Source organism: Serinus canaria, chromosome 6, assembly GCF_022539315.1.
Source record: "Serinus canaria isolate serCan28SL12 chromosome 6, serCan2020, whole genome shotgun sequence".
Taxonomy (NCBI): domain Eukaryota; kingdom Metazoa; phylum Chordata; class Aves; order Passeriformes; family Fringillidae; genus Serinus; species Serinus canaria.
This window is the reverse complement of record NC_066320.1, coordinates 28,452,532-28,467,133: the sequence shown is the minus strand read 5'-3', so window position 1 is coordinate 28,467,133 and position 14,602 is coordinate 28,452,532. Positions and strand designations below refer to the sequence as shown.

At 41.8% G+C, this 14,602-nt stretch overlaps 1 protein-coding gene across 2 annotated transcripts in view; it reads left to right on the top strand.

The window, feature by feature from the left end:
* SHTN1 (shootin 1) overlaps positions 1–13,787 on the top strand; it is a 54,699-nt gene extending 40,912 nt beyond the window's left edge. The window contains exons 13-17 of one of the 2 annotated variants that reach the window (XM_030241184.2): positions 1,011–1,120; positions 1,770–1,823; positions 4,509–4,629; positions 5,472–5,655; positions 12,263–13,787. In XM_030241184.2, the coding sequence (XP_030097044.1) occupies positions 1,011–1,120; positions 1,770–1,823; positions 4,509–4,629; positions 5,472–5,655; positions 12,263–12,473 (680 nt within the window). In that variant the 3' untranslated portion in view covers positions 12,474–13,787. Of the gene's footprint in view, positions 1–1,007; positions 1,121–1,769; positions 1,824–4,508; positions 4,630–5,471; positions 5,656–12,262 lie in introns of both variants that reach the window. The other variant, XM_030241183.2, reaches the window with a different exon arrangement.
* The last annotated feature ends 815 nt before the right edge of the window (positions 13,788–14,602 follow it).

Here is a 14,602-nt window from a genome sequence, read left to right as displayed (position 1 = left end):
TAGTTGAGCTGTCCTTAAAATAAAAAATTTAAAAAGGGAGAAAATTCTTTCTTGATCTAGTTATTATATCAAACTTGAGTCTTGTTTTGACCCCTGTTAAGGACTTAGAATGAGTGGTTTCTATCCCATACCACCAATTAAGCTTTTATATTTGAAACAGCCTGTTTTTGAAATTAAAGCCTGACATTAAATCAGCTTAGAATACAGAAACTACATTTCTATGAATCATCAAGAGTACCCTGACAAGTGAGAGAGCAGAAGTCTTTTTAAAATTCCTGTTACATAAGGTACAAGTTGGCAGCTTTGAATAGCATCAACCCTATTTCTCCAAGAATTTAAGTGCTCTTCCCCCCCTGCCCTTTCTGGTATGTTAAGGGTCTTTTCTTTTGTTATCCAGAATGCTGATAAGTTAACAGGCATTATTTAGGTTCATCACAGAGCTTCCTGTGTCATCTGAATATTTTGCAGTCCTGATCAAATCTCTTGACAAAGCAGCCATTTCCTTTCATGGTATTTCAGTTTTTCCCTTTAACTTGATGCAGTGTTTTTTGAAGGGGTGGGTTTAGGTCAGGGTGAGGTGTTGGTGTGCTGTTCCTGCCAGGTCCTCAAACCCATGAGAAAGGGTGGAATCACTGTCCTGGGGCATTATCAGCTTCTCCTGTGTCACTGCAGCTGTGGAAATTCCTGCTGAGCCACAGTGGAAGCAGAGCTGGGTTCTTCCAGTCCCTGCTGCTTCAGCCTAGAGCACTGAGCTTGTGCAAATCCCAAACAGGCCCTGGAGCTTTGTGTTTTTCAGGATGAGGGCCCTGCTTCTGTCCAAACTCCTGCAGTTGGGCATGTGCAAAGTCAGGATGCTCAGTGCAGGGTGGCATTTTATCCTTGAGGAGCTGGGGACAGCTGAGCTGATAGCAGAGATCCCTGTATCCACAATGAGAACATGGTTTTTACTTTGTACCATTTCTCTGCAGTTCCTGTCTGCAAGGTGATCTGTTCTTTGACTCTTTTAGCAGGTGAAGAAGTTACAGATCTGAAGAGGCAAGCTGTGGAAGAAATGATGGACAGGATTAAGAAGGGAGTTCACCTGAGACCAGTCAACCAGTCAAGCAGGCCTAAAACAAAGGTTTGGAATAAGTAGCAGACCAATAATTTTAGCCAAGTACAGTAATTTACACTGAAAATAAACTTTTCTCTTATATATTCAGAAGAATACTTTTTCTCCCCTTAATTATTTTGCCTGATTTTGGATAAAATGAATTAGAGCAGCATATACCTGAGGAATAAAAAAAAATAAACAAAACAAAAAAAAAATGAAATGAAGGCAGCAGTGAATAAAGGCCAGTTTCTTTGACATAGAAAAGAAACTTGTAAACAAACAGCTGCTAAGAAACAAAAAGCACAGAGAGAATACTTGAAGTGGTTAAAGGGCATGATCAACAAATAGACTGCATTAACACTTTTTTTTTCTTTTATGCAACACAACTAATACCTGAATGTGGCTGCTGTAGAACATTGCTTACCTCCTTCACAAAAACATAATCTTTATTTGTAGTCTGTGCTTCACAGTGCTGAGAGCTGAGGCTCTTCTCTTCATCTGAGTAAGGAAACAGATGGAGTGTTAGCCCTGTGCCCATGGGAGGAGGGGACAGCACAATGTCACACAGCCACAGGCCTGGGCAGCAGCCCCTGGGTGAGGTCTCTCTGCAGGTACAGAGTCTGTCCTGGGCCACTTCATGTGACTTTTAACATTTGTGTGTTGTGTTTGCTTACAGCCAGAAACACCAAAGCCCTCTGAAAGTGCAATGAAAGAACTAAAAGGGATTCTGGTAAGAGGAAACTTTCATATTAAATTTCATTTTCTTCTCATTGAGCTGACAGGGACTGTGCCAACTGTGAAACTTCTGCATTTTGGGTTAAAGCCATAGAAGCAAATCCCCCAATTCCACCCTTGACTTTGGTTTGACTTAAGGACTTAAGCTGGAAGAATTTGTTTTTGCACTCTGGGTTTGTGTGCTCCTGCCACTAGAGGGGATTTTGTGGTCTGTGTCTGCCATAGATTCTTTGGAAAATTTCCAAATACTCGCAGTGGGGATGCTTAGGGATGGAGAGGCAGCTGAGTATCTGTACCTAATCCAAAGTAAAGCCCCTGGGCTGCACATACAGTAGATGTAGAGTTGTCCTCATCAACTGGTCTCTTTCCTGTGGCACCAGATTTCTTAGCATAGGTGAGGTTTAAATAAACCAATAGCTCTGCTCTGTCTGCATTTACATGTGGAAAAATGGATTCTGAATAGCTGTCCACATAACCCCTTCTCACAAAATAAAAACATTAGGCATGTTTGGTCCAGCTGAGAGCAATGTGCTCCTGTTGTGTCCTTTACTCAAGTCATTGCTTGTTGCTTCTTTTGCACAAGAGCTAAAATTGTGTCAGAAGGAGCTGTAGCTCTTGCTCCCTGACTTCTGTAACCCTGAAACTTTTGAAGTGCCACTTTGGCACATCAGGTGAAATTCTGCCAGTATTGAAGCAAAATGTTTGACTTCCACTCCAGAAGGTGAAGCTAATCATTTTCATCACCCTGTGGTTAAACAGCCCATACAAAAACCAGTTCAGTGGTGTTTTGGGGGATGCAAGGCAGTACAGCAGAGTGTAGCCACAGCCTGTGCTGTGATTTAAAATCACCAGTATGGGTTAAAGTTGCTGTTCTCCAGTCATGTGAAAGCAGGGGAAGAAATGGTCTAGAGAGTCAGCAGACCCTAATGCTGAGCCCTAATTAGAGGGACACTTGATTAAATGCAGCAGTAAATAGGAAAGGAATAAAATACAACAGTGAGACTGTGCTTTAAGCAGAATTCTGAAATGACAGGAGTAGTGGGATGTGGTGTGCTCTTTGCACCAGTGAGGGTTGGACAGGGCTGTCCTGCCCAGGGTCCTTTCTCTAATAGCTGTTTTATTTCTCCAGCACTGTGTCACTGACATCAGGGGAGGCTTGATTGTGCACTCAGGGGGAGCAGGGAGAAACCTGCAGGCCCTGCATTTCTGTGTCAGGCTCCTTGCTTTTGAGCCTTCCAGGGTATCTGCAGAGCAAGACAAACTATATAGAATGCAGCTCCAGTCTATTCTTGTGAGCAGTGATTATGCACAGTCAGACAACAAACATGGGGGTGGAATGTGATGGAGTAAACATTTGTTGTTACTATGCTAATTATGCATTTTGTGTAGACCTGCATATAATTGTTACAAACAAAACACATTTATGTTGTGCAAATTCCAGAGTTTGAGTGATTCCCTTTTTAAAGTTGCTTTTGTACATGTACATTTGTACACATCTGGAGCATACTACTAATGAATGACCTGCTCAGTTAAATTTCAAATAGTTTTGAAAGAAATTTTTTTAACTTCTAGGCAGGAGTGAAGAATTAAGAGCTTCTTTGAAGAGCTCCTGAAAATAGGACAGCTTTTGCAACTTGCAGTGCTATTTCTGGTCAAAGGTTATGTGCTTATCAACAAAGCATGTCAATAGAATGTTATTTATGGTCTGGAAAAATGCTGTATGAGTCTGACATGTTCTGGAAGGCTGAATAAAAGATTTATGGAAAGACTCAAAGGGAGAATGAAATAGTACGTGGGTACCAAATTTTCAGTTGCATTATAAACATTTTGGGCAAATTTTGCAATCAAGTAGGTTCTGATCCAACAGCTGATTGCTGTGAGTTGGGAAATGCATGCAGTATGCACTGAATGTGTGTTTAAATTCCTGTAGGCAAGGTTGTGAGGTTTCAGGCTTTGCTTAAAGCCTCTTTTCCTCCCACTTTAAAAGTGCTCCTGGACTTGCAGCTTCACTGATACCACATTCTAGCCTTGGCATAAGGCAGTAATAGCATTTATTTATGGTCTGTATGTATAAAAACCTGTTTCAGCATAAGATCTAACTCTGTTTCAGCATAAGATCTAACTCTGTGTGAAAGAGAAACCTTGAAGTATATAGACATAGGGTCAGGTTTATGGCAGATCAGCTGCATTATAGGATATCATCTGCTGCAGTTGTAGCTGATAAATACTGACTTGTGCAGATACATGTATACACCAGGATGCAGCAACACAGGACAGTGCTGAAATATAAAACCCACTGGAGCAGTAAAAGATGGATCTTTGGCTCTTTGTTAACAGAGGTTAATCATGTGCATGATAACTCTCTAGCAGTTTCTTAAGATCCTTCCCATGTTAAGATGAAGTTGGCAGTTTCCCACAAACATCAGAATTTGTTCATCAGTGGCAGGGCCAGGGCATCTCTCTTAAGGCTGATACCACCCCCCTAATGTGTAGTGAGTGTGGTTTGTCCCTGCATCATGAATCCAGGTGAGGCTGGGCTGGGGAGTGGATCCCAGCTGCTCCTGTTGTGATGGCAGAGCTTGCTCTGGAACTGCAGTGTGAAAGATTCTGAAGTGGTGCACGTGAGCTGCTTGGCATAATCTGTCCTCAGAGAGTGTCTCATGCCTTTCTCTTGCTGTAGGAAACACTGAATAAATCCACCAGTTCCCGAAGCCTGAAGTCCCTTGAGACAGACAGTGGTGAAACAGAGCTGGAGCGAGTCCTGCGGCGCCGGAAAGTGACCACTGACCAGGACAGTGGCAGTAAGTGCTGCACTCCAGGAGTGCCCTTCCTCTCCCTGTATCCAGGGACTCCTGAGGCTGTACATTCTCTTCCAGACCACTGCCATTGCAGCCACTGTGGAGAACTTCACCTTCTTCTACACTGACTCCCTTCCCTGTCCCACCTGTTGCTTTTCATCCCATTTTCTCCAAGAGCTGCTTCTGTCAAGATTTTCTGCACACACAGACATATACACTCAGATTCCTCTTTCCATCCTGGAGCTCAGAGGTTATTTGCTTGAATCTACTGTGAAAATACTCTTGCAAGTAATGCTAGCCAGAGAAATGAGATTTAGGAGTGGTGATGTGAATTAACCTCCTCTGCAGACCAGGGGTGTCCAGTTTTTATGCTGTGCTTTACTGTCATCTTCTCTAAGAAATTGTTGATGTTCTGTTTGGCTACAAACACAGTGTGTGCAAGTGTAAGTCCATGCTATAGTTGGTGCAGGTGGGGCTGGTTTGAATGTCACTGTAGAGCTTTATCTTGGACTTTGCAGACAGCTCAGTGACTCCTCATTAGTACTGAGAGCAGGCTTTTCTGCAGTCAGGCTGGGAAAGCACCAAAGCTGGGCCTGGGTGGGGTTGTGTGGGCAGCAGGACTTACCCCACAGAAGGCAGGAGCATCAACACAGCAAGTGCTGCCTGTGATCCAAGGAAGGGAGAGCAGGAGCTATAAATGCAGTATTTTGATATTCTCTTGCATTGGATGCTGTTCATTAAAATTCCATTTTGATTTCTGCAGTTAGCTTGAGTTCTGCTCTGCTCTTGTGTTGTTTCTACACCAATCTGGGTAACAGAAGCATTAAACTTTCTTTGGATTTTAGGTCCCACTGGAATCTTGGCCACATCAGAATCAAAGTCTCTGCCTGTGCTGGGTTCAGGAGCCAGTGCCCCACAGGCAGCGCTGAACAAGAAAGATGTGGAGGCAGATTTCACTTCCAAAGTACCCAACTCAGGTCCTGTCCCCAGCCAGCCTAAGGGTGCTACGGGCTCCAAGCCTACTTTACAGTAAGTAGAATGTGGATTTCTAGATATATTGTAGTACAAGATGTGTTTGGAAAGTGATTTAATATCAGTTTTGGTTAAACAAGATAAATGTACAGTCTGCAGCTGTTGACCGCTGACTCCCCAAATAATTTGCAGTCTCACGTGAAAGGAGAAATTAAATTCTCTTTAATAAAGTTCTTTTCCTCTAAAACCTGTGAATATTCTTCAAAAAAATGTTCATTTTCTCTGTCAAAAAAAGCCCTCTAGAGATTTTGAAGAATAACAAGGTTGAGGGTTTTTTCCATATCCTGAAGAGGGATGGTAGTTACGTTGTTAACTCTTGATTAAAAGTAGTTCTGGCAAATACTTTCAAAAAGACGATCATGTGAGTCATCTTGGTCTTTATGTTGGTGTGCAGGGCAGTTTCTGTTGAACCAAAACAAGTCCTGACTATTACTCTTAAAAATGTGTTGGTAAAAATTTTGAATTACCTTGAAATCTCAAGTTAAAAAAAAAAAAAAAAGGTGCTGCATTTGCACAGATGGGCAGCAGAACCTTTTATCACAGCAAACTAAAGACCTGAAACCAGCATCAGAGTTAAACCCACTTCAGCAATATTTATTTCAGATTCCCTGCAGGATTGGTTTGTTCTCCAACAGCACCAGGCTCCTGTTGGAATTAGGCTGTGCACTTGCTTCTGTTACCTTGCCAGGTTGCTTGTCAGTTTGTCATTTCAAGAAAAGGAAAGAGATGAGACAAATCAGATTGCCAAAATATTGTAGTATGGCTAATTAAACTTCTGATTTCCTGCTCTGTCAGTTAGAAAATACCACCAGTACCTATTCTAGCAAGTCTCCATTGCTTTCAGAGGAGGAAATCATGACAAATGAGCTGAATATTCACTTTGCATCTGTTTTTATGAACTGATACTTCACTCTTAGGCAGGTACTTTCATCATTTATTTTTGAGTGGATAAAGAGCCCAATTTCCTTTTGTGCTCTACAGTTGTATTTAATTCCCACAGAGAATTAAAAGCAGAATGCTATTTTCAGTCATATGCGTTTTCCCTTTTTATTTCTTTTAAGTATCCTTAGAAAAAAATGATCTTCATTTTAATTTAATCAGGAAGATGAAGATATTTTCAGCAGTTGTTTAGGCATGAATAATGCCATTGCATTTTCTTGAGCAGCTACCCTTGACAGAAAGGTGAGGTTGTTCCTGAAAATTGTGTTTGTAGTTTGTGGATTTCTGTGATTTTGAACAAACCAGAGGACACAAGACAACTCCTGCCACCTTTTGTGTACCTTTATTCCACTGAACTAAGTGGAAATTGCATTTACAAGAAAGGAAATGAAATAATTGCAGGCCCCAAGGTCTCTCAGAATGTGTGGTGAATTGGCTGTGGAAAGGATCTTGTGCTGACAGTCACAGTTGTTATGTGTTATAAAAGCATATGTGAAGCTCCATTTATTTCTCAGCTTGCCTATTCAGTGACATCCCAAAAGACACATTTCACTTGAATTTATCTGTTTAAAGCATTAAAACAAATGTGGTGGGCCAGAGTCCTTAGTGCTGCAGGGCTTGCTTGCACTGAGTCACTGGTGTAAACCTGCTTCATTGGGAACACTCATCCTTGGGGATGGATTTCCAGTGAGGGAGGAGGTGCTGGGGCTCTCCCTCTCTTGTGTGGCCAGGCTGGCAGGAGGAGCAGGGATAACCTGCAGGCCCCACACCACGTTACAGGGCCACTGCTTTTCTTTTCTCTCCTGGGTGCTGTTTGCAGCAGAGGTTGGTAGAAGCAGCCTCCAGACTCTGAGTGTGAAAGCTGTTGGAAGCAGGGCTCCTTGGAAGCAGGCAGCAGAGGGGAGTTCATCTGGCCAGCAGGTCTGACAACTCAGCTCTGTAATTAGGCAGTTTTCTGGGCTTCCCTGCAAGCAGCTTGGTTTGGATCAGCAGAGCACTTCTGAAGCAAATCTCACTATTGTCTGTGTTTGCTGTGCTTTGATTTGTAATCTGGAGTGCCCTTAGTGCATCCTGGATTCATGGCATGAGTGAAGCTAAACCAGGGCATGTGATCCATCCATGGTTTTGGATGTCCTGGGGGGGCACAGAGTGAATCACCCTGAGCTGTGTGCCCTGCAGCAGGGGCTGCTTCCCTTCACACTCTGCTCCTGTTCCACCACCATTCCCTAAAGGAGCACTGAACAAACAGGGCCCTCCCTGGACTGGATACCCTGCATGAGAAATCCTCTTTCTTATTCCCACCTGATGTTAAAGGATGCAGCTCCCATCATTTGCAATTCCTTGAAATCTAACCAAGCTGTAACTTCTTAATCTGTTTGCAGCAGCTGAGCAAACCTTTCCCATCACAGGGGAGCACTGCATGTCTCATCATTGCCAGGTGTCTCTTGCAGGGCAGGGTTTATTCTTTTTTCTTCACCTAGATTTTAATGTACAGCTTGCTCAGAAAAGCTGAGTTTAGAACCCCTAGGTGAGGTGTTATTTCTTGTGTGGTTCTTGTGTGTCTGAAGCCATCAAGGAGATGGCTTGGAATGTGTGAAATTTTGCTGAGGTGCTGCTTAGGGTGGAGACATCAGTAATTGTGTCCTGTAGAGAAACTGAGGCCTCACCTCAGTGTGCAGGTAACATCCTCTTCCCCAGTGTTTAACCCAGCATGAGTGTAATTTTGGGACAAGTGCATAGAAGAGGTGACAATTTGTTTTCCTTGGCAGCAAAGCCAGTTCCCACGACCCCCTGCAGTGTGTGGGCACAGAATGGGAAGGTGTGTCAGGCTTTGTCCCCGGGTTTTGGGATTTTTGGTGGGTTTTTTTCAGCACTTGGTAAACATTGTGTTTCTGGGGTGCAGAGTTCTCTGCTGACAGAGTGCACTACAGAGAGGGTTAGTGTTAATCTGATGATTTTGTACAATTAAAGGATTTGTCTTCCCTCTCCCAGCTGTAATCTTAGTACCCCAAATCATCTACCAGCTCTGCAGGGAGCAGCTCAGCCTCAGCTGGAATGAGCTGCAAAGGTTTTCCAGTGCAGCTTGAACATGAGCAATTTAGTTTAAACAAGAGATGAAGAAAACAATGGGATGTTCTGGAAGTTGGAGGTCTTAACTGGAGTTTTAACTGTTTTAAAAGCTACTGAGGCATTTTTCTTAGCTTGTACTCTTTATGTGCTCTCTCAGTGCAGGCAAAAGCTCTCCAAGATTCTTCATTAAAGTAAATTTTCTGATCTTTTTGAGCTTTTTCAAAAGAAGCACCTGAAAGTGGGAACAATCTCCATGCTAAAGATTCTCTGCAGCTCTGTCCTGCTGGCTGCTATGCTGCAGACCTTTACACTCAGCTGGGTTTAGCAGGGGCATTGTGAAATGGAGAAGGTTTCTTGCTCTTCCTTCACAGATGTCTGGTGTTGCAGGTAGCACTGGTAGTTCAGTAGGGAACAGAGGGTTAATTCAGCAGTGTCACTGTGAGAATATACTGTGGGTATATTCCCTGTAATCACTGCTGGACAAATACTGATAGTGCTGTGAGGGAATTCTTTGTTCATCTCAGACTTTCAAAACTTGGAATTGGTGTGTTTTTTACTGTTGTTCAGTATTCGCCTGTGCTCTTTGCTGGTTTATTCTCCTACCTTGTTAAGAATTCTGAAATAATAGACACACATGCAGTTTTTTGCTTTTATTCTCAGTGAATACTGACATAAAATTCTGTTCTCTAATGGATACACATTACAATGATTTTACAATGATTTCATGAATAGAACACTGACCCAGGTCAAATAATGCCAAGGTTCTAATATTACCAGAGGAAACAAAGAAAATCCAAATCTTAGTTAACAATCTGATCTTTAGTTTGTCCTTTTATACTCCTACTGTAAATTTTATGCAAAGGTCACAGCAGTGCTACGTCACAGGCTTTAGTAACCCTTTAGTATTTACACCTTCTGTAGGTTCTGTAACTATATAAACAGAACAGATTGCTTCTGATATTCTTACATAACAAAGCATGGGACACTGCATATCCCATAGAATTAATCTCAAATGCATTTATCATCTAAATCCATATATCTAAGTGCAGATCTGATGTGTTTAGTCATAAAAAAATACATGCAGACTTGTGAGCAACTGTGTGTGAATGAGTACAATAGAACTGGGGTCTCAATTTCTGGTTTAAATGTATAGCTGGACAAATAACAGGAATATTGATAACAGCATTAACAATCTCAATGAGGGAAGAACTTTGCTTAGAACTGAATGCAAATACCTTGGCTGGACAAAATTGAGTTTTTCAGAACTGTGGCAAACTCTGTCTTTGCTCATTGCCTTTCCCAGCTTTATTTGTACGAGTAGATGCTGTTTCTTGAAAAGGAGCACCAAAATTATGTTCATTCTTCCCACTGAAACATTCTGCTCTTGGCAAACTGTTGAAACTAAGCTGTGAATAACTGATAAATAGGGTTAATAATTTTTAACAATGCCTCAGCTGTAACAGCAGCATTGTCAGGCTGGTGCTGCACCAGTGTGAAGGATTTGAGGAAGGCAATACTGGTACAACAAAGTCGGATAGTAATTCTTATTTTTATGCTGCAAGCACTGATTTAATCACCGGTTTTCTCCATTAAACTACGTTATATCGACATCCTTCATTTTTCTGTCCTTTGAAGGTGGTAAATATGATTGCCATTTTATCCATTTTTGTTATAAATGAAACAGACTTCAGAGCGTTTGGCTGTGCATCAGTTGTTGGAATGCTGCCATACACTAATGCAGACTCCCCACTGTGAGCCCAGTGAAGAATTATACTTTGATTCACCAGATTGTATTAAATAGTCCAGCTGTTGGGATTTGAAAGATAGTTACCTCCAAAGTGAAATAAAAATGAACTTGGCATTTATGGCTTTGACCATTTTTATAGTGTTGGGCAATCAGCTTTTCAAAAGTAGCACTTTTTAAAATAACCCTCTTCTGGTTACACTGCTTTAAAAAGTTTAATTTGCTGTAACATTCAAAATACCTCGCCTTGTATTTTTCTGGAATGATTGACAACTTTTGCATAAAATAAGCATTATTTTCCTTTTGAAATCACTAGCTTCTGATGATAATCAAATGAGTCTGAAACTGTATCTATTAGTGCCAATTTCTGCATTAATTAACTTATACCAAAATTCTAATGTTAGAGACAATTCTTGTAATTAAAGCTTGAACATGGAATTTCATTTGTTCTATCCAACGCTGCAGCAGCAAGCTGAGTAAATTCTTTCTGAAATGGAAAGTGCAGCAACTGTTGTTTCTGTGATTAGTTTTTGGTTTTAACCTGTTCATTTACTCTCTCCCCATCAGGAGCTGGTGCAGTCCTCACCCAGTGTTCTAATTGTTGAGTGGGGTGACCTCTTTCTTCTTTGTCATTTTCTTTAGGACAAAGACTGTCACAATAAAGGGCAGTTCGTGGCAGATGGATCCTGTAGCTGAATTCTTTCTCTGGCCTCCAGTTGACTCTACCTTTTCTTCTCAAGGGTGTTACCTTACCAGAATGGAAGACTGTTCCTTAAAAATAAATATGAAAATTTAGCGGGGAAAAAAAGGAAAAGTGGGGGGAAAAAAAGGACAAGCCTACAGTGCATGTAGGACCTTCCAGCTTGAGGGATTTCAGCACCTGCCCAGTTTGGGCTCTGTGGGTGTGGATGGTGCATCCATAGTGGCCTGTAAGGCTGAGCCTAAGGATGGGCCAGTGCAATGTGGCTGCCATCCCTGAGCCTGCCCAGCTCTGAGCCAACCAGCACTGGGCTGAGGGCTCTGGGGGCTCAGAATCTGGGGGATCAGGCTCTGGAATGCAGGGTGCAGGAGGCACAGCCTGTGTTCTCAGGCTCTCTGTCTGCCCAGCCAGCAGGGTTTAGGTGGCAGTGGGAACACCCCAGTCTGCCATTTGTTCAGGTCCAGCATTCCCAGTGTTTGCCTTGTTCTCTGCTGGTGCATTCCAGCTAATCTAAGGATTTGCCTGCATGTTTTCAACCTCAGTACAAAGCTTCTGAATACACACAAGTGCTTTTATTGTTTATAGGCTGATGCCAGCTTTGACAAATATCCCAGGTGTCTCTGACCTTTCCTTCCTCCCTGCTCAGAGGCTTTTTATCCCCATGAATCCCTGCACTGCAAACAAAGGTGGTGTAACCCCATTTCTGCAGCACAGAGCGTGGGTCAAAAGCCCTTGATAGTTCAGCAAACCAGTAGGTGAATTTCCAGAAATCATCAGTGCTTGCTCCCAGTGAGACCAGCAGCAGCCAAGGGAACACCTGGTTATGCTGTGCCTCAGTCATGCAGTGCAGCCCCCAGTCAGGTGGCTGTGGGATAGAGGTGTGGGGAAACCATTTTTCAGTGCCTTGTGAGTTCATTTTTCATCTTCCATGCCTGGCTTAACAAATGATCCAGGAGGGGCAATGTGACTGTTTCATTTTGTGCATTGCTATCTGTACATAACAGCTGTTAAATCCATAAATCTATTTATAAGCTTAGCAGACCTGTCTTGGTTGTATGTGCTACGTAACAGAAATGCTTTTCAGTGTTTTTTTGCTCTTCTGCATATGTGAACTGTCATTTGTATTTATATATTTATTCTTTTTCTTCTAGATCAACTAGTCACACAGAATTGACAAGAAAAGCTTCTAGCAGTGAAAAAGAGACAGAATCCGTGGTAGTTTTAGATCCTGTGTCCACCAGTGGGGATCAAATGTCTGAAAATGCCCTGAACCAGAACAAAGTGAAAGAGGAAAAAAGCAAGCCACTGCATAAAGAAACTAACGTTGGGAAAATGAAAGAAACAGATAGTTCTAGCTGTTAATTGTTACTCTGCAAGGCTGTACCTTTTGGGAATCATTATCTGGACTTGTGAATTGCTTAGGTGTGTTACTAGGGGCCACGGTCTGTACTCCAGACAGAAATAATACAGATTGAAATGGTCTTTTGTATGCAGCTTTTGTTACATGCACTGAAGTGTTAAATAACTGTGTGTCACTCAAAATCCCTTTCCCATTTTAATTTTGCAGGTATGGGTATTAATTTCTTAGATTTTGTCAGTTACCTTTAAAAATGGATTTGAAGAGGCTTTTTAAACTCTTCCTTTATTGAGAAGATGCCTTGTTGAAGGTCTGTTCCAAAGCTTGCCAGAAGCCCCTTGAATCCCCCTTGAGCTGGACAGGTTTGGGTTAGACCCTGTCAGTGATTGCACCCTCATCAGCTTCAGTATGGGGGTGTTACTAATTATTAATAAAAATGTGTTTAGACACATTGCTCTAAAGATATCCACCTAAACCAAGATCTTGTTGGTCCCCTGCCCACTGTCCCCAGACAGGCAGGAAATGAAAAGCACAAGCACAACCCTTCTGTCTCACATTGTCAGGGGACAGAGACTGAAAAGCAAAGGCAGTGCAGCATCTCACTGTGGTACCAAAATTTTTGGCAGTGATAGCCAGAGTCAGGGGTTTGTGGGCTGGGACTGGTTGTCTCAGTTGGGTTAAAAGCTTTGCAAAGAAGGACTTGCTCCTGAGTTTTGTCTCAATGTTACAGCTTTTGGAACTGCTGCAGCTGGAGTCTGTTTTTACTGCTGCACAAAAATAACTTGCCTTAGGCTCCAGTGGGTATGAGCTGCATTTGGGATTCATTAAAGGACAGAAAGTTATTGGGAATCATCAACACTGTGAGAACTCCCAGCTGAAAGCTCACAGTGCTAACACAAATGAGCCCTTGCTTTGAACCTGGCACACACTGGTGGCATTAATTTCTTTATTAGGTGACACTTCAGGTGTCTGTATTTGATAACACAAATCCCATTTTCCCTCAGCCCTTATTTCCTATGACAAGGGTGAGATAGGAACATCATTGATTTGCTCCACTGCCAATTCACATTCCATGGTAGTCTCTTTAAATTCAGCACAGTATCTCATTCTTTTATAATGGACAAATGGAATCAGGGATTTACCTAAAGATTGGTGTAACTGAAATTGGGTGGGCACGGACTTGAATGCATTTGGATCCTTTTTTATTTAATTATTTGAAACAGTGATAGTATTGAAGGGTGAATGTTCTGAGTTTGTTGGTTTGGCTCTGCATGCAACTGTCTGGTGCTTTTCCAAAAAAATAAAATGATAGTAATGAGTGTGGTGGTTTCACATCTATTTTGGTGGTTTTTGCATGTTTGCTACGAAAATCTTGGACTTGATCTAATGACTGAATTACATACAGTTCATAAACTTGCAGGAATTTGTCTCTCACTGATATTTTCATTTCTTGGGAGCAGTTGGTTCTGGTTGTTAATTTTTTACTTAGTTGTCTGTTACACTGAACTTAAAATGCAAAATTTCATATATGTATTTTTTTCCTCAAATTACTGCTGCTGGATTATATGTTCAGATTTTAAAATTATGCAAAACCCAGATGTTTTTCAAGAAGCATTTCTTTTACTTAAACTGTTTTGTTACCTAGAACATAAATTATTTCTTTAACTTTTCATTGTTGCTTATTAAAAAGACTCCTGACAAGTTTCCCAGACCTTGTGGAATTGACTTGTTACTATTGCCAACTGGAGCAGGCTTCCTACTGATGCCAGTCACAGCTCTGTGCCCAACATTTGGGGTTTGCACTTGTCTTGAAGGCTGCAAGTGGAGCAAAATCTCCTTTGCAGGCTGGATCTCAGAGTAGCACTGAGGGGGTGGGGAGGATGGAGCAGCATAACACTCAGGGCCTTTGTTTTTTTGTAAAATGTGGTGTTCTGTTTGTGTTTGGGTTTTTTTTTACTGTTTGTCAACAGCTTGCTCTTTGTATGGAGGGAGATTCTGATTTTCTCAAAACAAACATTTAGTTTTGGACTTAACACAGCAGTATTTGTTTTGTCAATTTGTAAATGCAGCACAGAATTTTGTGGTATTTTCAGACTATGGTTACTGCTCAGTTAATTTGGTTTCAGCTGAAGGC